The sequence below is a fragment of the Odocoileus virginianus genome, chromosome 5 (genome assembly GCF_023699985.2).
Source record: "Odocoileus virginianus isolate 20LAN1187 ecotype Illinois chromosome 5, Ovbor_1.2, whole genome shotgun sequence".
NCBI classification, from domain to species: Eukaryota; Metazoa; Chordata; class Mammalia; order Artiodactyla; family Cervidae; genus Odocoileus; species Odocoileus virginianus.
In genome coordinates, this window is record NC_069678.1 from 57,253,264 (window position 1) to 57,278,660 (window position 25,397).

At 38.5% G+C, this 25,397-nt stretch overlaps 1 protein-coding gene and 1 pseudogene across 6 annotated transcripts in view; both read right to left on the minus strand.

Annotated features, from left to right (window-relative positions):
- LRRC7 (leucine rich repeat containing 7) overlaps positions 1–25,397 on the minus strand; it is a 608,651-nt gene that overhangs the window by 455,769 nt on the left and 127,485 nt on the right. The window contains exon 2 of one of the 6 annotated variants that reach the window (XM_070467941.1): positions 3,502–3,577. The exons of the other annotated variants lie outside the window; for them this stretch is intronic. Within the exon in view, the coding sequence (XP_070324042.1) occupies position 3,502 (1 nt within the window). The 5' untranslated portion in view covers positions 3,503–3,577. The remainder of the gene's footprint in view (positions 1–3,501; positions 3,578–25,397) is intronic. 6 annotated transcript variants of the gene reach the window in all.
- LOC139035061 (nucleolar RNA helicase 2 pseudogene) lies at positions 14,105–15,492 on the minus strand (annotated as a pseudogene).

Sequence of the window (25,397 nt, forward strand, 5' to 3'; positions counted from 1 at the left end):
ATCATTGAAAAAGCAAGAGAATTCCATAAAAATATCTACTTCTGCTTTATTGACTATGCCAAAGCCTCTGACTGTGTGGATCACAATAAACTGTGGAAAATTCTTTAAGAGATGAGAATACCAGACCACCTGACCTTCCTCCTGAGAAATCTGTATGCAGGTCAGGAAGCAACAATTAGAACTGGACATGGAACAACAGACTGGTTCCAAATAGGAAAAGGAGTACGACAAGGCTATATATTGTCACCCTGCTTAAGTAACTTATATACAGAGTACATCATGAGAAACGCTTGGCTGGATGAAGCACAAGCTGGAATCAAGATTGCCAATAACCTCAGATATGCAGATGATACCACCCTTATGGCAGAAAGTGAAGAGGAATTAAAGAGCCTCTTGATGAAAGTGAAAGAGGAGAGTGAAAAAGTTGGCTTAAAACTCAACATTCAGAAAACTAAGAACATGGCCTCTGGACCCATCACTTCATGGCAAATACATGGTGAAACAGTGGAAACAGTGACATACTTTATTTTGGGGGGCTCCAAAATCACAGCAGATGGTGATTGCAGCCATGAAATTAAAAGACACTTACTCCTTGAAAGGAAAGTTATGACCAACCTAGACAGCATATTAAAAAACAGAGACGTTACTTTGCCAACAAAGATTCATCTAGTCAAAGCTATGGTTTTTCCAGTAATCACGTACGGATATAAGAGTTGGACTATAAAGAAAGCTGAGCACCGAAGAATCGATGCTTTTGAACTGTGGTGTTGGAGAAGACTCTTGAGAGTCCCTTGGACTGCAAGGACATCCAACCAGTCCATCCGAAAGGAAATCAATACTGAATATTCATTGGAAGGATTGATGCTGAGGCTGAAATGCCAATACTTTGGCCACCTGATGCAAAGAGCTGACTCATTTGAAAAGACCCTGATGCTGCCGAAGATTGAAGGTGGGAAGAGAAGGGGAAGAGAGAGGAAGAGATGGTTGGATGGCACCACCAACTCAATGGACATGGGTTTGAGTAAATTCCAGGTGTTGCTGATGCACAGGGAGGCCTGGTGTGCAGTCCATGGGGTCGCAAAGAGTCAGACACGACTGAGAACTGAACTGAACTGAGGAACTGTACTGGAGCAATGTTTCCTTTTCACTTTGTATGTTTTCTGCCTGGTCAAATTCTGGTGGGTTCAACCAGTATCCCGACTCAGGTAAATCAAGTCAATGTCTTCTAGTTCTAGAGCTCTAGTTCTGCATTTCCACCGACCCTGTAATATCCTATTTTACTATGCTAGAGGCACATGAATTTCACATTAAAATTAAAGTTACCTTAAAGAGGATTTTAAAAAGGATTTTAACATCCTTTACTAAAAGTAAACCGTTTCTTTTTTAAAATATATTTATTTTTCTGGCGGTGTAGGTCTTAGTTGGGGCATGTGTAATTTTCATTGCAGCACAAGGACTCTAGCTGCGACTTGTGAGCTTAGTTGCTCGGTGACACGTGGGGTCTTAGTTCCCGATCAGGGATGGAACCTGAGTGCTCTGCACTGCAAGTGGATTCTTAACCACTGGACCACCAGGAAAGTCTCTGCTCTTTTTTTAATGGTCAGATCTTATATAACGGGATTACTCTTCTTCCAAACCAGGTTCCTATAGAAGCCACTGAGAAAGATATTTCTTTCATCAAAATCCTCCTACTGCAGCCACATAGTTTGGCTCCTAAAATTTCCCCCCTGGGTTATTCCAAGCATCAGTTTCTTTGTGTACAGACTCTCTCTCAACAGTTTAGTAGATACTTTTTCCTTTGTAAGTTCCTCAATATCTTCAAAGTTATGGTCTTCTTCATTTCTTTCTGAGTTAAATTTAATCTTGACTATTACAAATGTATTTCTAAATATATTTTCACAATGTTCTCTCCTTTAGTACTAAGATAGCCTAACTGAACTATTTAAAAAAGGACCTGAAAAAATATATACATATACATGTATATATATAACTGAATCACTTTGCTGAAATGAACAGAATATTATAAATCAACTGTGCTTATTTTTAAAATTTTTTAAATTTTGAAGGTTCTTTCCTTTCTACCATTTTATAGTGTAAGCTTGTATCACTGTATGACAATCCATGATAAAAAGTCTAAATTTATAAACCAAATACCTTAAGGACTAATAATTTACATTATAATGATGTTTTTCACTTCTACCGAGTCATTGCTTAGCATTTTTCTTTTCAAAATAAATGGCTCAAATTGTAAAATATTTGATAGCATTTAAACATAAGGTGTTTATCATCCATGATTTGCCATTTATAAAGCCTTAAAAGAGATTGAAAGAAAAGAAACTTCTGTTGGTTTATATAATTATTTAGGAATCTTTACTGCTATGAAATTAAAACACAATTTTGTAATTATAGAAATTTCTACTATAGGATTTTAAATATAAAATATTTATGGACAATTTCTAAAAGATTTTGATTGCAAATACTGCTATCATTTCTTATATATGTGTATCTTTGTAAATATATTTTAATCACCATTAAAAATATGTTTAATTAAGAACTTTATTAATTTTATCTTAAAATATATGTATATTATGTTATGCTGTTGTTTTTCAGTCACTAAGTCGTGTCTGATTCTTTGTGATCCCATGAACTGCAGCACGCCAGGTTTCCTTGTACTTTACTATCTCCCATATGTATATGTATCTAAAGGTATTTATGTGATATATGTGTAATTTTAGCATATAAAATCAATTCCTACTTGCAATCTTTGTTCCTTAATCCATATCAGTGAAAGAGCTGATATAAATGTTTTCTAAAATCCTTTTAGCTTTAACATTTTCTGATTCTACTACAATCTTCAAGATACATTTGAGGAGAAAGAATCAACTCTGTCCACTTTCATTTGGAACAATGAGACTTTCAAAGATTCTTCTTGCCATTAAAATAATCTTATTTACTCCTTCCCACATCGCTTGTCTTTATCATTGAACCTCCTATTTCATTTCTTGCACATGTCAGTGAGTTCTAATAAGTGGAAAGCTCCTGCTCTGTGCCTGGATTTTATTTGATATAACCTTGAAATTTTGAAATGTAACCTTCAGAACTGAATTTAATTTCACTCTAGTTCTTAAAAGCATGATTATAATATAATTTCTGTTAATGATTAAGAGAGGAATTCACTCATTTATATAGTGGTTAAGTATGTCATAAGGCAAAGGTAGCTCTTATTCTTTACAAAGGGATAGATTGTTGAATTAGGGTGCTGAAAATAAGACCTCAGAGAGAATGCAAGATCATATCATTATTATTGACAGAAAATTAGTTTCCTGAAATCCATAGTTATAATTTTTCTTCCTAGCTATTTTTGTGATGACATATACTTAACAAAAATAATACTAAGTATAAATTTAAAATTATAAGACCATTTGGTCATTATAGAGTAAGATTCCCAAAATACTACTTAATTCTATATACTTAATCATAGTAAAATAACATAGTATCTACTTGCTAGTTATTCCTGTCTCTGCAGACTTCTAGGTTGTGACCACTTTGACTTGCATTTTTTTCATGTAGCGGGCTCCTTTAAAAAAAAAGAAAATGTAAAAAATTTTGATTAACTGTTCTTATAAATTGACAAATGCATCTAAATAAACATAAAAAGCAAGACTGGATTGTGAAGAGCATAATCAGATGCTTTTCTAATTGTCAGGTTACACAGCCTACTAGTATATATACACAGACACTACCACTTTAGATGCTGTGACTATCTAAATTCAGTGGGGAACAAAAAGATGATACTATTCTTCACTATTCCCCCTTAAAGTAACACTTCAGCAGCTTCAAAAAAAATTCTTTATATAAGCATCTTATTCCTTGCCTGTTTTATGTCTGGTAAGTAAACAATAAATCTCTTCTTGAAATTAGGACGGTAAAGGATATTCTAGGAAATTTTAACTATAGTGAAAATACATAAACAGCAGTCAAAATTTTGGAGATTATATTTATTTAATTGATGCAATTCTTTCTGTCTATAAAATGTACAATCATATAATAAAGTTTAGCAAACCATGTGTTTAGGCTGAAGTAATTTTCTGATTATAAATGCATTATTAAAATAAAAAATTAACAAATTCTGTAGTTATAATTATTGTTAATAATTTTAACTTTTATATTAAAATTAAAAGTGATTTACATACCACCATTATAGTGTTACATTATGAAATCATCACAGTCAGCAATATATTATCCTGAATTTTATAGAAAAACAAATATACAGTCTGATTAAATACTATTTAATACAGTCTAGGCCTACATATTTGAAAACTTGAATCATCTATTTTAACTTTTTTAATCTGTAAAATGGCAATAATAACTAAACTTTTGTTGTTTAGTCACTAAATTGTGTTCGACTCTTTTGCAACCCCATGAACTGTAGCCCACCAGTCTCTTCTGTCCATGGAATATCCCAGGCAAGAATACTGGAGTGAGTTAACATTTCCTTCTCCAGGGGATCTTTCCAAACCAGAGATTGAACCTGTGTCTCCTGCTTGGCAGCTGGATTCTTTACTACTGAGCCACCTGGGAACCTCAGTAATTAACCTTATTGTAGTGAAAGTCGCTCAGTTGTGTCCAACTCTTTGTGACCCCATAGATGAGCCTGCCAGGCTCCTCTGTCCATGGAATTCTCCAGGAAAGAATATTAGAGTGGGTAGCAGTTCCCTTCTCCAGGGGATATTCCCAATCCAGGAATCAAACCCAGGTCTCCCACATTGCAGGAGGTTTCTTTACTGTCTGAGACACCAGGGAATCCCTTAACTAACCTTAAGTGCCCCAAAAAGCTTTTTTTTTTTAATTGTATAAATTATTAATAGTTAAGCACTCTCCTTAGGAGAAATGTACTTGTTATTATTTTCTTTTATTATAGCGAGTAAAATTATAAGCTCAAAATTTACTATTCAAGTATCCAAGAAAGTGACATATACTTAAAAAGGACTGACACTGAAGCTGAAGCTCCAATACTTTGGCTACCTGATGCATAGAGCTGACTCATTGGAAAAGGTCTTCATACTAGGAAAGATAGAGGGCAGGAAGAGAATGGCACAACAGAGGATGAGATGATTGGATGGCATCACTGACTCAATAGACACGAGTTTGAGCAAACTCTGGGAGATAGTGAAAGACAGGGAAACATGGTGTTCTGCAGTCCATGGGGGTCACAAAGAGCTGGACATGACTTAAGAACTGAACAACAACAACAATATATAGTTATGTTGGGCTTCCTTGGTGGCTCAGTGGTAAAGAATCTGCCTGCCACTACTGGAGATGGGCATTCATTCCCTGGGTCAGGAAGATCCCCTGGAGAAGGAAATGGCAACCCACTCCAGTATTCCTGCCTGGTAAATCCCATGGACAAAGGAGTCTGGTGGGCTACAATCCACGAGAGCTCAAGGGTCAGACAGGACATAGTGACTAAAGAACAACAACAAGAAGATAGACTTGCTTTTATTCTCTGCAAATCACTGGAACTGGGTCCTGCCATAGCTGGTGTAAATTCACACTTTTCAGAAAAGGTTTTAGGATATCAGGAAGATACATACTGTTAAATACAATAATTTTGCAAGAGACCTAGTATTCTTGGTTACAAGTAAGATCACATTTTTTTTGAGTAACATCACATTTTTGGGAGTAACATCATGTTTTTAAGGCCAATGTTGAAGTGCAAGAACCGATGATGATGCTAGAGACCAGCATACCAGTCTTAGTGATGTCTTTCTGACAAATAAAATAAGATCTTAAAAAATAAATTTTCATGTTTGTTTGTTTGTTTTAAAGTGCTATCAATGTCCTGGTTGGTCCAGCATACCCTTAGGTAAGTGCCTGAGCCTCTGGGTCAAAGTGATTTTAAAAGACTTAGTGGGTTATATGTGGAAATATTGTTTGAAAGCTTTTGGAAAAGTTCCTTGCTTTGGGCTAAACTCCTTTTGTGTATTCCTGGCTTCCAGGTTTTAGTCAACATTCTTGAAATATAACCTCATTCAGCACCTTAATTGTATTTAAATGATATGACCAAGAGAAGAAAAAAAAATCATTGTGTGCATTAGGTGGATGCTAATTATCACTTGCTTGTGCTCCTTATTTCACAATCCTTTCCTTCCTGCACTTTCGGTATTTTTCAATGGCCTGAGCTGCATTCAGCTGCCTCTTTTTCCTGCTACTCAAAAGTAGAAAGTACACATAAAAAAAAAAAAAAAAAGAAAGTACACATAAAAAGTCCTTAAGGTACAAATTCTTACTTAAAATATGCTCTCCTGGGGATAAGACCTTGTTCAGTTACACTTCTAATCAGTGTTTTTCACTCTGTGGACACTGCAATATTTAACAAGTGTGGGTAGGGCACTTAAGTTGTGACTGCACAATAAATAGGCCAGACCTGGATGCCAAGCACTACAACTCCCAGCTTCACATTTCAATTATATTTAAATGAGACTGCTAATGAAAGCGTTTCAATGTTCATTAAAATTAACCTTTCAAATTCAGAGTGCCAGTGGGCACTCGTGATAACACTAGAGTTTGAGATTTAGGTTTTCAAACACTACTGCATAAATGAAAAATTCAGGAGGGTTGAAATGTCAAGAATGCTTTGAAATAAACATTAAATTGACTAAGAACTTTAACTCTACCTCAAGGTTCATGTTCTCTTAGTTCTTTGTGATGTGGTTACTAATAGTCATCATTTAATGCAGTAATGTTCTTGGATCTAATGAAGAACAGGCGGCATATCAAATAAATTCACTAATTGTAATCCAAGAAAGAATTATGGTAGAGAATATTGAAGTAAAGTTACATGGCTCAAAATAGCCTGGAGTTAAAACTCCCCCTCCAGGTCTTCCCCACCATTCTATGCAAAACAAAGAACACTCTTACTGGAAAGAAAAAAAAGGACATTAAGGTTGATTATGCCCAGCTTCCAGCTGGGCCAACCACTGGCCATCTCCAGAATTCCTTGCCCCAGCCATTTAAGAGATAACTACTCTGAAAAACCTTGGAGAAGAACAGGCTCCCTTAAGACAGTAGCTTTCCACATATATGCCTATATACACTTACTCTTCTCTTAGGTTAGTGTAGCAGCTCACTAATCTGCTGCCCCTTCTCGCTTCTCTTCTCATTAAAGGTGATCTGTTCCTGTAAAGTGCCCTTCTCATTCTTTTTCTGAACCTCGCCTTCTCTAACTCCCTTACCCTACAAATATTGTATGTTTAGTTGAATTATAAGCTTGAGAGACATTTTAAATAGCCATAGTCCATTCAGTTTCTGGGAAAGAATTTCACCACAGCTGTCCTTAGCAAGTGAGAATCGACTGCATTTTAAATGTCACCAATATCTTCAGAAAATTCATTAAGATGTGTTGTTACATTTGGCAGGTTTCAACCTATGTGAATTAGAGTAAGGGGTTTTCCAGAAAGCATGAGGCCATACACTCAACACTAGATTTGTGAGAATTAGGTGGGGCAAAGGATGTCTTAGCAATAGCACTGCAAATCTCTTGAATTTAAAGGCAAAGCTTTGAAGTCCAGATATGAAGCCTTTTCAGGAACTAGAGGGCAATCCAGAATTCTTTATGCAAGAGTAAGGCCTGTGTGGGTTCTGGCATAAATTATGAATAAACCCCTACATGAGCTTATCATTGAAGGGCAATGACCCAAAACATGTAAATATAATCTAAGATGTGATATGACAGAAGTGTGCCCACTGTACTGGGGAGCTTGAAGGAAGGGCACTCAGCACAATCTAGGGGTTCATGGAACTTCTGACGCAGTGATCAGTCAGTGCCTTGGATGTCCCCAGGCATTGTATACATTTTATTAAGTTTGAATTGAAGATCAGTCAATAAACCCAGGATTTCTTGTTTCTTCCATGCATATGTTTTATCTCAAGACCAGTAAAAAAGACAGAAAAAGATGGCGAGTCTCATGAATCACTATAAGATGTTCATTCATTCATTGTTCCTTTTTCATTCACTCCCTTCTCCAAATCCTTTCAACTCTACAGGGATGGGGAGGAGTACACATGTATAGAACTGCTCTGTCTGGGTAGTGGGGCCAAGAGAAGGAAGCCCTGCAGCTTCACACAATACTCTGGGCTAGATGGTGCCATCCTTTCTGCCTCTTTCTGCTTTAAGTCTCTTGTCTTGACATTTTTTTTTTTAGAACATATTCTCTCAACCATTATCTTAAGAAATGAAACTTAAAGTCTTGCTTCATATATCCACATATTTGCATGCAACAATAATTTTTCCTTATTTTATCACAGATAGTAATTCAAACACAATAACAACATTTTTGAAGCATTTTTTTGATGTTTTAAAGTTTTTATTAACACAGTTGGATTAACATCTACCATATTTGTTAATGTTTTCAGTTTGTTACCCTTGTTTTTTTTCTGTCCCTATTTTTGTCTTCCATTGGTTTTCTTCCATTTGTGGTTTTACATGATTATTTTATATGGTTTGATTTTCTCTTCTTTTTTTAGCATATCAGTTATACTTAATTTTTTACTGTTTTTTAATTAGTTTATTTTTTAATTGAAGGATAATTGCTTTACAGAGTTTTGTTGTTTTCTGAACCATTTCTAAAATAGAAGTGAGGTCATAAAACCAAGACAGACGCATAGAACATAGATCTTTGCATAAAACAACTCCCTATCACAGAGATTACTTTTTAAATTTTATAATGTTTCTCTTAGGTATGTATTATTATTCTCTTTTCTTAAATGAAAAAACTGACTTCAGAATCAGTTCATTATTGTAGCTGTTCATTCATTCACTGAGCAAGTGACGAGCTTCTACTTGCCAGGCTTTATGGTACCAGAGACACATCTTGCCATCAAAGACCCCACAATCTTAGTAGAAAAAAAGTTGTATGTTCATCACAAAATTTTAATTTCCTGAATAGCAAGAAGGCTGGATTTCTCTGCCTCCTACCTCATACTATAGCAGTACTGGGGCCACATGATTGAGTTTTGGCCAGAGGTGGGTAAAAGTTCCTGTGTGTGTGCTAAGTTGCTTCAGCCGTGTCTGACTCTTTGCTACCCTATGGACAGTAGCCCTCCACGCTCCTCTGTTCATGGGACTCTCCAGGCAAGTATACTGGAGTGGGTTGCCATGCCCTCCTCCAGGGGATTTTCCTGACCCAGGGATCAAACCCACATCTCTTATGTCTCCTGCTTTGACAACTGGGTTTTTTACCACTAGTGCCACTGGGTAAAAGTAATAGAAGCCATTTCTTGGCCTGGCCCTGGAAAGAATCTTCACATTTGATCTTTTGGTCCTCTCCTGGATGGGCTGCACAAACTCAGTTAACATAGCTATTATACAAGGGAGCAGTGCTTCTTAATTTGCATCAAACTGTGACATGAGGAATAAATAAACTTTCATTGTGTGAAATGATATTTGGGGCTTAATTTGTTACCATAGATAGCCTATTTTTTCTTTCACGTCTAATACAAAATTTCATGGGGGAGACAGTCATTAAACAATTGAATAACAAAAACAAAATTGCCTGGAAGGGAGTAAAATGAGTACTTTGAACTGGAATAACAAAGGAAACCTGTTGTAACAGATTGGATCATGGTTCAGAAATGTTCCCTTCCCAATCCCCATGTTTCCAAGGGTACCACTGATGTTGGGTTTGCTCTGTGATTTGATTTGGCTAACAAAAGAGGAGGAAATAATAATGGACCAGTTCCCTGGTAGCTCAGCTGGTAAAGACTCTGCCTGCAATGCAGAGACCCCAGTTTGATTCCTGGGTCAGGAAGATCCCCTGGAGAAGAGATAGGCTACCCACTCCAATATTCTTGGGCTTCCTTGGTGGTTCAGCTGGTGAAGAATCCACCTGCAATGCAGGGGAGACCCAGGTTCGATCTCTGGGGTGCAAAGATATCCTGGAGAAGGGAAAGTTTACCCACTCCAGTATTCTGGCCTGGAGAATTCCATGGATTGTATAGTCCATGGGGTCACAAAAGGGTCGGACATGACTGAGTGACAGTCCCCACTCTGAGTCCAGGTCTGAAAAGACCTTGTGTGTTTCTCTTCATACTGTTACACCCTGCACCATGGGTAAAGACTATGAAATGAACATAATGAGTATATACAGATTAGCCTACTGGGCCTAGGAAGAAAAAAAGAGATATATGAAGCAGATACCTTAAAGTAATAGCTTCATCACTGGTTTCTTGGACTCTTAACTTTAGCTACCTCCAAAATTATAATATAATCTAGAGATAACTTCGTAAAACATTTCATCATATATGTTTTACTCAGGGGCACTAAGAGTGAAGAAAAGAAGAACTAACATTTACTGAGTGCATGTGCTATTCCAAACATTATCCTAGGTAATTAGAGATGATATTTCTTTCAGATTGTGTTCCCCCAGCAGCAGACTGCCTAATAAAGATGTGAGAATACATACTTTATTTGAGAGGCAACCTTAGAAAACACCAGTAGAAAAGAAGTGAAACAGGGAGGAGAGGGAAGCCAGTAATAAGTACATAATGAAGCGATTGCCACTCTGGGCAATGAAGGCTCATCCATGTGGAATATACCTCAGGTGAGCCATCAGAGGGTGAGAAACGTGGATTATTTATTCTCCATCTCTCATCTGTGAATGACTGAAGGCTGCACCTGGAGCCATTAATCCCTCTGTACTTCCCAGCTTCACTGGACACAAACTGAAAGGAGGATTTCAATAAAATTTAACAGTGCTTGCACTTAGATGCCATGAACACATGTGTGTGTGCATGCTCACTTGTTTCAGTCATGTCCGACTTTGTGAAATCCTATGGACTGCAGCCTGTCAGATGCCTCTGTCCATGGGAGTCTCCAAGGTAAGAATACTGGAGTGGATTGCCACGCCCTCCTCCAGCCATGACTACATAGTAGAATGTCAATATTCAGGAAGGCTTGGGAGGGCTCCCGACAGCTACAGAATCTTTTTTTTTTTTTTTTCATTTATTCCTTGTAAATATTAGCACTTTAGAGAGGTTTTCCCTGATCACTGAAAGACACATACCCCAGTTTTCTATCACTTGTTCCTGTCCTTCTGAGCCTTTATCACAATGGTTCACTATTATTTTGCTTCTTTTCTTGCATTTCTATACTTGTTTCTAGACTGTGAACATAATGAAGCCAAGAACCAAGTTTATTTCATTCAACACCACCTAGTACAAAGTAGGAACCCAATATTTGCTGAATCAATTATTGAATGACAGTGCTATAAGCTAGATAGTGTCTGGATAGGAATACAAAGGCCATACTGGTGGTGATAGAATTCCAATCCAGGAAGGGCTGACCTAAAATTCCATACTCTTTACCACACTGTGATAATGATATCATGCTGTTTTCCTATTTCCTGCCTCAGAAAACTCAATTATTTCCTATTTCCTACATCATTAAATCTAAATTCTTCTGCATAACTTCCAATTCCTTCTATAATCTGGCTAGTAAGTGCATCTTAAAAAATCAGGGCATAAACACATTATGGAATGAATGAAATGTTGCTTAAAAAATATGTAAAAATGACTTGGAGGTTGCTTATTGTCAAAAATTAGTGTCATATGAGAAAAAGAGTGTGATGTGGCTTCTAAAAAGTCCAAAGTAAAAGGCTAAATGAATGTAAATGTAATTTCTAGAGCAGTCAGAAGGATGGGTGTTAATGACGGTGCACAGCAGACTGTTTCTGAGGCCAAAAATGACTGAAACTCAGAAAAACTGATGGCAGGAAAACAAAATTCCTTCTATCCATGCCTGATGAGTGATTTTGGTTTAGATGTTGGGCCTGAACAAAAAACACTCTACCACACAAGCAACATGGAACTAGGAAGAATGAGGTAGGAAACAAGAGAGCAAGAAAACAATGTATTTCTACTTATATTTGCTAAGAATACGTAGATTCTTTCATTTACATTATTTCATTTAAACCTTAAGACCAGGTCATTAGCATGAGTGTAGGGCCCAACAAAAGCAGGAAACTAGTTCAGCATTCAGTCATGCAGTAACAAAATTACTGAAAGAAGAGAGCTGCAGCCTGGATACTGACAGCGAAAATGCACATTTGAAATAATTAGGTAATAATATGACTTTTTTTTCCCCCTCTTTTTTAGAAGACAAATGTGGTAGAACGTATTGACTGATCATATATATTTGAAACATTTCCATATGCTATTGCTCTTCTTCATGGGTAACTCTTCCTACGGGAGGATCAGACTTCCTGCCCAGTGATAGTAGCCTAGGTCACGTGGCTGACTCAGGCTAACAGAATACAAAGCCAAGGGGAGGCTTTAAGCCAGCCTGCCTGTGCTCTTTGCTGTCTGTGGCAAATCACAGATACTGGCTCTGACTTCCCTGGTGGCTCCGATGGTAAAGCATCTGCCTACAATGCGGGAGACCTGGGTTCAATCCCTGGGTCGGGAAGATCTCCTGGAGAAGGAAATGGCAACCCACTCCAGTATTCTTGCCTGGAAAATCCCAGGGATGAGGAGCCTGGTAGGCTACAGTCCATGGGGTCGCAGAGAGTCGGACACGACTGAGTGACTTCACTTTCTTTCTTTCTCTCTAGATCTGGAACAAAAAGATGATGGGGTGGAGCCCCAGCCAATACACAATCAACATGTAATGGTAGTGAAAAATAAATCTTGGTTGCGGTAAACGCAAAGGTTTAAGGTTGATAATTGTTACAATGATAAAAGTTGTCTTCGAAGAAATAGGTAAAAGTGTTTTTCTAATTCTGGGAAAGTTTACAATTAAAAATTGAGATCTTGAAGAAAACCACTTTCCATTCATAACTCGTAAAGTTTAATGTAAGAAAATTTATGAATGGTGTTTATAATATTGAAAGACTTTCACAGGTTAGAGAATAAGGGCACATAATTTCAAATGAAAAGATAAATTATTTATCGAGTTGTAACATTTATTTGAAATGTGCTGGAGAATTCTATTGGTTAGTAATACTATTGTAACCCTTACAAATGCCTGAAATTTACTATATTTATACATTTAATTGATAAGATTTGCTAGAGTCGTTTAAATCTTTAGGGAGGTTTTGCTTGTTGTAACAGAGTTTGAAATACTTTATAAAGAAGATAAATGTATTTGATTCATGAAGAAAATATTTAACCAAAAATTTAAATAAATCTTTTAAAGTGATGGTTAAAACTTAACAAATTTATAAATAGAGTAAGATTTTTTTGTTTTCTTAAAAAATATTTAAAAACTAGGTTTCAGTTAAAAACTTTAACTTTTATAAAATAAAAATTAAAAATTGCAAATAGCCATAGATAATCTTCACTGTGCACAAAAGTCATCCTATAGCATTTAAAAATCCACAGTAACAAAAGTCACTATGAAGTGGTAACATATGTCCCATTTTATAAATAAATGAAGGCTTAGAGAAATTAAAGTTGCTTCAAACCAAAATTATGGTAATACTACAGTTTTACAATGATTTTCAAATGTTTCATAAAATGCACTTTATAGTCTTCTTTTTGCATTTAAAATACTAATGCATGTTCACTTTTAAAAGCTTTCTAAATCATTGTATAAAGTCTTTGCTATTATAGGTATTTGTATACTGAAAAAAATTATTCTCTGATTTTTCTTTTGAAATTTTTTTGCTTCCCCACCTGTATGGATTATTCCTTAAGAAGAGAAGAGATTTTTCCTACCTGAAGTAACTAAAAAAAAAACAAACTGTACATAGCAAGTTCTTGGTAAGTACTCACTGAACTAATAAAGACAATGCAAAAAAGAAAAATAAGCATTTTCTTTTATTATTACTTTATCTCCTTTTATCTCCTTCATAAAAGAATTTGAGGAGGCTTATAATAAAAGACAGATATAATCTAGGTTTAAGTAAAAAATATTGAGTGATAGTTCAATCATGCCTGACTCTTTGCAACTCCATGGACTATAGCCTGCCAGGCTCCTCTGTTCATGGAATTCTCCAGGCAAGATTACTGGAGTGGGTTGCCATTTCCCTCTCCAGGGGATCCTCCTGACCTAGGGATCGCAGGAGAGTCTTTACCATCTGAGCCACCAGGGAAGCCTACATTAAGAGACATTTCTAAGTATAAAGACAGGTCAACTTAAAAAGTATCAGCAGATACATGCTTGACTTTATCTTATAATCTATAAACAATACATTAGAATATGTAATTAATCCATACACCTTTTCCAAAGGAAAACCCAAGATGGAAGTAGCAATAAAGTTATAAATGACAGTCATCAATCAGATGAAATAATTTAGATGAAGCTTTTCTCTCTCGAAGAGATAGGGATTGGGCAAGTGGTCAGGAAGGAAATACAATGTGCTTTTAACTTTGTATGAAAAATAATGTTCAGTTCCACATTGCTGAACATAGTTCTATTTTTGCCAAATAAATCCTCTACTTCAAGTTACTGTCCAAATGCTTTATTAAAACTCCACTTCTGGCCTTTGTTTTGGAATCTGTTACTTTTGTTGCCATCTCCTGATCGCTGTCCTCTGAAGCTTCTACTTCTTTCCCGCTGTCCCCCGACACCTTGGTTGCCCTCGCACTGTCCCCTGAAGCCTCGATTGCCTTTCTGCTGTCCTCGGAAGTTACGATATCCTTCCTGTGGACCTTCTAGCTCTGGTTGTGGCCACAGAAAGCTGCCAGCACCATGAATCATGCCACTTTTCCTGTACTTCTCTTACTGATGCAGTAGGGATATCAAAGTAAACACCCTGCTTTCCTTTGAGGAAAACCATTCCCTTCACTTTGGAATCAATATCCTCACCCAGCTGCTCTTTAAATTCTTTCCAAGCATAACTAATGTTTGGCATTTCAATTGGGCACCGCAAGAGCATGGTCACAAAGCCCGCTTCTGAGTTGATCAAGGAGTGCTGGTCTACCGACTTGGCACCAGAAATGTGGGCCAGGGCTGCTGCCAGGGCTTCCACAGCTCCCTTCTCCTCAATCAGCTTCTAGGCTAGATTGCTTGAAGTGACCGATTGCAGTGGGTGGCACAGAGTCCAAGAGCCTGATGGCATCTTTGCTAGAAGCTTTTATTATCTCTGTTGCAGAAGGAACACCTATTCGTTTAAATTTAATTCCCACTTTTTGCTCCACTTGGACTAACTGGTATTCTTCTTTGTGCTGGTAAAAGCAGATGCAAACCCCAGTTCTCCCAGCTCTACCTGTTTGCCCCAAACGATGAATGTAGGATTCAACATTCTTTGGTGGAGAATTTTGAACAACCAGATCAACCTCGGGGAAGTCTAACCCACATGCAGCAACACTGGTTGCAACCAAAACTCCCAAATCACCATTTCTAAAACCCTTCAGGGTGATTTCCCTTTGCTTCTGTGGAATGTCTCTGTAACAGCTGAGCATCCTGTCTTACAGCCACATTCTGTGACAACTCCTGGGCTTCTTCATTTCACAAAATATGATAGTGTGCCCTTGAAAACCACTGTACGCTTGGATAACTCACTGTTTTCTTCACTGGCAGCTTCCTCGGAGTTGGAGTCAGGTCCAGAGAGGAAAAGAAAGTAAAGATCTCATTTTCAGTTCAGTTCAGTTGCTTAGTTGTGTGTGACTCTGTGACCCCATGGACTGCAGCACGCCAGGCCTCCTTGTCCATCACCAACTCCCAGAGTTTACTCAGACTCATGTCCATTGAGTCAGTGATGCCATCCAACCATCTCTACCTCTGTCGTCCCCTTCTCTTCCTGCCCTCAATCCCTCCCAACATCAGGGTCTTTTCAAATGAGTCAGTTCTCCGCATCAGGTGGCCAAAGTATTGGAGTTTCAGCTTCAACATCAATCCCTCCAAATGAATATTCAGTACTAATTTCCTTTAGGATGGGCTGGTTGGATCTCTTTGCAGTCCAAGGGACTGTCAAGAGTCTTCTCCAACACCACAGTTCAAAAGCATCAATTCTTCGGTGCTCGGCTTTCTTTATAGTCCAACTCTCACATCCATACATGACTACTGAAAAAACCATAGCTTTGACTAGATGGACTTTTCTTGGCAAATTAATGTCTCTGCTTTTTAATGCGCTGTCTAGGTTGGTCATAACTTTTCTTCCAAGGAGCTAGCGTCTTTTAATTTCATGGCTACAGTCACCATCCGCAGTTATTTTGGAGCCCCCCAAAATAAAACCTGTCACTTTTTCCACTGTTTCCCCATCTATTTGCCATGAAGTGATGGGACCGGATGCCATGATCTTAGTTTTCTTAATGTTGAGCATTAAGTCAACTTTTTCACTCTCCTCTTTCACTTTCATCAAGAGGCTCTTTAGTTCCTCTTCACTTTCTCCCATAAGGGTGGTGTCATCTGCATATCTGAGGTTACTGATATTTCTCCTGGCAATCTTGATTCCAGCTGTGCTTCATCCAGCCCAGCGTTTCTCATGATGTACTCTGCATATAAGTTAAACAAGCAGGGTGACAATACATAGCCTTGTCGTACTCCTTTCCCTATTTGGAACCAGTCTGTTGTTCCATGTCCAGTTCTAACTGTTGCTTCCTGACCTGCATACAGATTTCTCAGGAAGCAGGTCAGATGGTCTGGTATTACCATCTCTTAAAGAATTTTCCACAGTTTATTGTGATCCACACAGTCAAAGGCTTTGGCATAGTCAATAAAGCAGAAGTAGATGTTTTTCTGGAACTCTCTTGCTTTTTCGATGATCCAACAGATGTTTGCAATTTGATCTCTGGTTCCTCTGCCTTTTCTAAATCCAGTTTGAAGATGTGGATGTTCATGGCTCAATGAAACTATAAGCCATGCTGTGTAGGGCCACCCAGGACGGACAGATCACGGTGGAGAGTTCTGACCAAACATGGTCCACTGGAGAAGGGAATGGCAAACCACTTCAGTATTCTTGCCTTGAGAACCCCATAAACATTATGAAAAGGTCTCATTTTAGGACTAACATTTACTGTGACTTAGTATGGACTATATCTCTTTGCTTCCCTGGAAAGTGGCAACAGGGCAAAAGTAGAGGGCACACATATTCTTAATTTGTTTAAATGAAGCACATTAAGTCTGATGCAGAACTCTTGTGTGTGCGAAGTCACCTTTGTGTCCTACTCTTTGTGACCTTATGGACTGTAGCCCTCCAGGCTTATCTGTCCGTGTAATTCTCCAGGTAAGAATCCTGGGATGGGTTGTCATTTCCTTTTCCAGGGGATCTTTCCAACCCAGGGATTCATCCCAAGTTTCTTATGCCTCCTTCGCTGGAAGGGGGGTTTTTCACCACTAGGGCCACCTGGAAAGCCTGCAGAATTCTTAACAGGGGTTAATTTGTTGATTCACATAACGTACAACCTAAAATGCCTGTAAAGTTTACCAGTGACCAAATTATATATTTTTCCAAGTTTAGAAAAGAAACAGCAGACCTTTCAATAAATAAAGAATAGTGATTAAATCAAATGCATGATTATCTCTATCACCTATCTATCTACATTTCTATGTTAGTAGTCTTTTACTACTGAGGGTTTTTATGCTATTTCAAAGGTACATCTCAAAATTAAGTTATTATATGTTAACATACACACATTATACAAATAATATATATGTGTACATACACACAAAAATATTTGTGTAATTTGGGGAATTTGAAGCAATAATTTATATAATCTTTTGGAATCCTAAAGACAGAAATTTGAATTTGTTATAGGAATAGACATACAGATATGTAATCAGTGATATATCTTTTAAGGACTTTGAAGTTATGCCATCCTTAGACAAACTAGCGTATGTGTGCTCAGTCATGCCTGACTCTTTGCAACTCCATGGACTATAGCCACCAAGCTCCTCTGTCCATGGGATTTCCCAGGCAAGAATACTGGAGTGGGTTGCCATTTCCTTCTCCAGGGGATCTTCCTGACCCAGGGATCGAAACTGCATCTCTTCAGTCTCTTGCATAGTTAAGCAAATTCTTTACACTGTGCCACCTGGGAAGCCCATGGAGAAACTAGAGTGAGTACAATTCAAGACTGAAACATAACCTCCTCTTAAATCCACATGGTCTTATCTAAAAGTTTATCAAAAACACTTAGAATTTATAGTGAAATAGAAATGTTGAGCAACAACTTTTTGAAACAAAGTGAAATGAGATTTTATTTTTTATCTTGAGGCGTTAAACAATTAGAGAAAGTAAATAATTTATTTTTTAACCACTTATAAACTTAATAGTAATTCCAGAGAGACTCATTTCCAAGAGAGTTTTCAAAATAAAGCAAATCAGGACAAAGTAAAAGTGAAAGGCAGTTTGTGAATCAGAGGTAAGATTTATTCAAAAGTTTTGGTGTTTTCAGACTCTTAGTTTATCACAAGAACTGAAAGCACTACATAATTGAAGGCTGGAGTCTGTGCAGATGGATCATTGAGCTTGGAACAAGCCACCTCATGAACTTTGCTTAATGATGGTGTGGATAATACATGGTACTAGAAATATAAGTTACATTTATGTAATAAACATTGCAATTGGTCCTAGGAGAGGAAAACATGTCTGGATAATGACTGGTCATAAAACTGCTCACCCTTTTCTGACTATCACTGATTTTTTTTTTAAACAGAAAAAAGTCATTATGGCTATTAAGCACATATTATAGTATGCCTAGAATACTGCCTATATTTCATAAATCATCAGAAATATTCATGTTATTAATATGCTTTCCAAGGGCTATAATTACATATTCAATTAAAACTCACTTTTTCATCCTTTATATATTTTGAAGTTTACCTCTCAATTACAGTCAGCCTTTGAGTCAAGAATTACAGTGAGCCTTTAACAGTCTCTTTTTCCTTTTTCCCCTTCCAGTTAATTTTATAACAAGTTTAGTTAAGTGTTTGGCCAACAGGAGAAAAAAAAACAAACCTGAAAAACAAAAAAGCCTTGAAAAAAGCTTAGAAATCATTTTGCAGACAATGATGCAGGAACCATTGTTCCAAGGTGGATTATTCCTAGTAATACTGTCTAGGCACAGTATTATTAATAACAGGATGCCAGCAAAAATGCTGCTGATCACAAAAGCTGTCATGTTGACTGTCATCTGTAGGGCTTGACTTTAAAAGAGCGCAATAAGAACTGATGTACTTTATGATGTGCTCTATCTTGCCTGACAGTAAACTGATGGGCATGTGACATGTCAAGTGCTACAAGTGAAAATAGTTCCTTGATTAAACATGGTATGTGAAGACCTGTAAACAGATAGGTAACATTATTCAATCTTCAGGCATGCAGCCAAGTGGCACAGAAAGTCACAAATAGTTCTGCTTTCAAAATTAAAAAGGAAGGACTTCCCTGATGGCCCAGTGGCTAAGTCTCAGCACTCCCAATGCCAGGGATCTGGGTTTGATCCCTGGTTTAGGAATTGGATCCCACATGCCATAACTAAGAGTTTGCAGGCCCCAACTAGAGACCCCACATGCTGCAACTAAAGCCTGGCACAGACAAATACATATATATTAAAAAAATTAAAAAGGAAGTATTTAGTTTTGGGGTTTCACTGGTAGCTCAGTGGTAAAAGAATCTGCCTGCCAATGCAGGAGTCATGGGTTTGATCACTTAGTTGGGAAGATTCCCTGGAGAAGGAAATGGCAACCCACTCCAGTATTCTTACCTGGGAAATCCTATAAAGAGAGGAGCCTGGTGGGCTACAGTCCATGGGGTCGCCAAAGAGTCAGACATGACTTAGCAAATGAGCATGCATGCATTTAGCTTTGGTCTTGATGACAGGAGTTTCAAATTCACACAAAATGAAACAACACAGTGCCTGATTTTTGTATGTGAATGAATTCAGAAAGTGTTGATGTGAAAATTTTCTTGCCTTATATCATATGGACACACTGTCAATTCAAATAATTGAAACATGTAAAATGTAATCTCCCCTTTGGCCTCTCCAGTAATGGAGATACCATTTAAAAATCTTTGAGTACAAATACTCTTTGTATACAATGAAAACAAATTAAGGTAACTCTTTCTAAGATAGCATGCTCCAATTAAACAGTTATGTTTTCTTTAAATTAATAAAATCAGAGAACTTCCAAGAGGGCAAATATACATTGTTTGCTTTTAGACCTTTTATTTTGTAAAAACACTTACTTATTCCATATATAGAACAATATCATATGGAACAGAGGTAGTAAACTTGTCACTCAGATGTAGGCAGCTTGGCTCCAGAACCGGTGTTCTGAACTACACCTATCTGATCTATGCAGCTAAGATTATGGTCTGTGATTTTTGGATATTCTCTCCTTCCAGTCAGATCAATGATTTATTATAAAAAGTCTTAGTGCACTGAAAGAGAAGGAGACTTTATGAAGGAACTTCTTCGGAGAGGTTACTGCCACTGTGTGAGTACCTTCCCACCCCAGAGACGATGCTCTCTTGGCGTTGGCCTTTCATTCTGAAACAGGAGTTCTAGATACTGAAGAGCAGTCACATCACGGTAGAGATAACCTATAAGAGCATCTGCCAGAACTGGTTCATGGTTGTTCAGTGTTACAGGAGTGCTATAGGAGGAGACAGACATATTGTCTGCTTCCAAGGATTACATGAGACATTTCCCCTAAACTTCCTGAGCTCTTGCATCATTGTCTCCTTTCCAGGGATATGGATGGGGTTATCTGATTGGTAAGTTCTGAAGAAGACATTTCGGGTCCACACCGCCTCCCACTGACCAGCTGCTGGGGGTGTCCCTTCTCATCACCCGGAGTGGCTGTCTGTATCCGGACTCCCTGGAGAGCTGACTCCCATGTCTACTGACAAGAGGCGGCAGGTGGATGTGTCTGGGGGCATTCAGAGGGACCCCTGGCTCTCAGGAAGGCGGCTCTGGGAGCCCAGGTCTATGGCTCGAGGCCAGGAAGCCTTGAACTTGGGTCTGCTTGGTCAGGATCCATGTCCTCTCCCCAGAAGACCCCCCCAGCTGCAAAGCTCTCCAGATCTGCCCATGAGAGCAGGTCAGGCTGGTCCCACACAGAGCAGGGATCCAGCGCCCATTCACGTGTGGCCTTGGAGCCATGTGCAGAGTTGGCATACCTGGGTGTGTGTCTGCTTCTGCAGCCAAGAGTGTCCTGAGCAAGAGCATGCTTTTGTAGGCAGCTCTGTGGTTTCAGATGGCTTCCCAGGTGGTGCTAGTGGTAAAGAGCCCGCCTGCCAGTGCGAGAGACAGAAGAGATGTGGGTTTGATCCCTGGGTTGGGAAGATCCCCTGGAGGGCATGGCAACCCACTCCAGTGTTCTTGCCTGGAGAATCCCATGGACAGAGGAGTCTGGCAGATTGCAGTTCATGGGGTCACAAAGAGTTGGACATGACTGAAGTGACCTAACACAACTGAAGAAGAACTGGGCACAGATATTGTGTTCAGAACCCCTCTCCTCCCTCCTAGCACCTGCCTAGGACATCTGGTTTGGCCCTGCAAGTTTCCAGCGGTACAGCAATATGCCCCACGGAATGCAGTTACATGAGCTAATTCTTAGGAAGATCATGGGAGCCAGGCACATCAGCCACATCCTCCAATGTCAGTTTTATCAGTAATAAACATAAGTAGGCAAAAAGTAAATTTTGGTGATGTCAATGGCACTTGGAAAAGTTTTTGATGGGACCAGGGCATGGAGTCATGGTCTTTCAGTATTAGCAAGCAGGATATGCAAGATTTGACTGGGGGTTTATTGCAACTCACAACACTCTTATTCCCAAGCAAATGGTTGTTTTTGTGCAGACAGGGCTGTTTTATCAACACTATATTGACCTTGCTGATTGTATTGGGCACTGGTCACAGTGTTTAAGCTGTTGCAGTTAGACCTCAAGCCCTGGGCTTGATCCTCATATAAGCACTGTCCCTGGCCTTATAAATCAGAGAACTCTCAATGTGGATGTTCCCACAGAAGAGTAGTGAATTTGATTAGCAGACAAATGAAAGGTAACAGGGAGTCCTTATAATGAAGAGAATCTGTCCTCTCCTAGGAGGAACTGAGAAAGATAACATACATGTCATTGAAATGATTGCTATATAAAGGCCACAAACAGAAATAATAAAGTCTGTTTGGAGCACTTGGTCTGTAAGAATTGAGTTTGTTAAGGTATCCAGGAGGAGTTGGAATGGTATGAAAAGGAGCATGCTTTAGCTTTATTATTATAACAGAAGCAGTACAAAAATAAAAACAAAATAAAGGAAAACTGGCTAATTACATTGGAGGGACAGCGAGCTTTCCTTAGGAGAAATGTTGAGATTTTATAGGATATATTAGACAGATAGGAGGAAGAAAATGGGAACTTTCAGGCCAAGAGAAATATTAAAATGAAATGGATAGACCCAGTTCTGATGAACTTTAAAGGAGAAAATAGAAAAGCAAGAGATGTTTCAGTTGCACCAAGTCAAACAGTTATGACTGTAGCCTAAAGAAATCTAACCAAAGCAGAAAGACAGAATTTCAGAGAGCAATCTGGAATGAATCCCCAAGAGATGGCAGGGTCTGGGAAACTACAGAGGATGTGGCCTTTCAAAGCTGGAGGTAAAGACTCCAGAATGACAGCAACTGGGAACTACAACTCAAAGAAAGGGAACACAATACCAAAACATCCACAAAATCTGGACAAATTTAAGGACAGAAAAAGTATATTTAAAGCATTATTAGGTGAGTTTCAAAGTGACAAAATCATTATATGTGAGGGTACAGGCACTATCTTGTCCTAAGGAAACACTCCAGAAATTTATATGGTTATCTGTTTAAAGGAAGATCCAGGGCTTCCCTGGTAGCTCAGACTGTAAAGAACCCATCTGCAATGAGGGAGATCTGGGTTCAATCCCTGGGTTGGGAACATCCCCTGAAGAAGGGAATGGCTACCCACTCCAGTATTCTTGCCTGGAGAATGCCATGGACAGATGATCCTGGCAGACTACAGTCCATGGGGTCGCAAAGAGTCCATGAGGTCTCAAAGACAAGACTGAGTGACTTTCACTTTCACTTCTTTTCAAAGGAGACGTATTGCAGGAAAAGGTATGCAGAACAATAAGAGATGGAGTCTCAGCTTGATTTTCATCCTGATTTCATGGGAAATTTCTCCCCTCAGCGTGATTATCCAACCCAGACAAGTGAGGATAAATATGATTTCCTTGAATAGTGAATTCTTTTGAAAAACTTAGAATTTATTGATTTAATAGCTCTCATATAGAAGACCTCATGAGACAAAGTTTAGGAAAATATATTACAAAAAATATATTTGAGTCCAAAAGCGGTGAAAACCTAAAAACCAAAGTACTAGGAAATAGTTATAGTTTTACATTATTAAAGAAAGAAATAGATCAACATGGGAACAATTTAAAGTCTTAGAAACTCAGTTCAGACCCCTGAATAGAGTTGCCAGATTTAGAAATAAAAGACACTGTACTGGTTGATTTTCCAAGTCAAACTGATTGGCCACAATGCCTAACTATGTGGTCAGACATTATGCTGGAGGCTTCAGTAAGGGTGTTTTTGGATAAGATTGATATTAAATTAGTAGAATTTGAGTAAAACCAATTACTCTCCATAATGAGTGTGTGTGTGTGTGTGTGTGTGTGCGCGTGCGTGCATGCACACATGTGCATTCAGTCACGTCCAACTCTTTGCGACCCATGAACTGTGGTGTGCCAGACTCTTCTGTCCATGGAACTTTCCAGGCAAGAATACTGGAGTGGATTGTCATCTCCTACTCCCCACATCTTCCCAACCCAGGGATTGAATCTATGTCTCTTGTGTCCTCGGCACTGGCAGGCAGATTCCTTACCTCTGGCACCACCTGGGAAGCCATGAGTGTGAGCCTCATCCAGTTAGTTGAAGTTATTTCTAGAAAAAGTCTGACTTTTCCAAAAAAAGAAGGAATTCTGCTAACAGATGGACTTTTAGATTTACATATCAGTTTCTTCTTGGTTCTTCAGCCTACAGATTTTGAACTTGCCAGCCAAAATAATCAGGTGAGCCAATTCCTTTAAAATACACACACATACACACACACACACACATATATACATGCTATTGTTTCTGTTTTTCTGTAGAATCCAAACACCCTTATCTGAGTTTCAGATAAAGAATAATATTTTAATTTTAAATGTGCTGTAAATGTTAAATAAGATATAAAAATGTATTTGTTGTGTATATGAATTCAAATTTATCTGGGTGTCTTATATTCTATCTGGCAACATTAACCTAAAATCAGTAGAACAACAGAAAGAGATGAAACACTACATGCCTACTTAACTTCTGTGAAAAAGATAATACAGAGATTCTACTCAAGGCCTTCCCAGAACAATCCAATGTTGAAAAAAGAAAGTTTCTTGAAAGAACAGACACTTAGCTTCATTAAGTCCCTGCTGCTACTGCTGCTAAGTTGCTTCAGTCATGTCCGATTCTGTGTGATCCCATAGACCGCAGCCCACCAGGATCCCCCATCCCTGGAATTCTCTAGGCAAGAACACTGGAGTGGATTGCCATTTCCTTCTCCAATGCATGAAAGTGAAAAGTGAAAGTGAAGTCAGCTCAATCGTGTCCGACTCTTAGCGACCCTGTGGACTGCAGCCAACCAGGCTCCTCTGTCCATGGGATTTTCCAGGCAAGAGTACTGGAGTGGGGTCCATTGCCTACTCCACATTAAGTCCCTAGAGGCACACATTTCTGAAGAAACAACAGTTGATTTAGGCCAGGAATGTGCTGAAGTTAATTATCCAGATGAAACAGATGACAATGACAGCAGTTATAAAGGTCTAAGCAATTCCATGGTCTTCCTGGTGGTTCAAATGGTAAAGAATCTGCCTGCAAAGCAGGAGACCTTGGTTCAATCCCTGAGTCAGGAAGATCCCCTGGAGAAGGAAATGGCTACCTACTCCAGTATTCTGGCCTGGAGAATCCCATGGACAGAGGAGCCTGTCAGGCTACAGTCCATTGAATCCTAAGAGTCAGACATGACTGAGCGACAAACAACAAGCAATTTCACAGCAGTACATGTGGCAAAGGGCCCTAGGGTTCCAGGACTAAAGACACTTGCTCATCAGACTTTGTAGAAACCATGCCATTAGCCAGACTCACATTCAGCCCATATCTGGCACTCAAAAAGGCAACAATTTTTAAAGGCTTGAAAATATTGCATGGGAAAAAAAGTGAAAGTTTAAAGTGTTAGTCACTCACTTATGCCCAACTATGCATGATGCCAAAATTAACCTCTGGATAGGAGGGTTCTTCCAGTTAAATTTAAATGCAGGAGTCATAGAATTTAAAATTTGTAAATTGGTGTGGCTAACTCCTTCATCTCTTTATTTGTGACCTTCTACATATTCTGGTCTTCCCACTTAAAAGTGCCCTCAAATCTCTATCTAATCATAAACCCCCTTAACTTTGC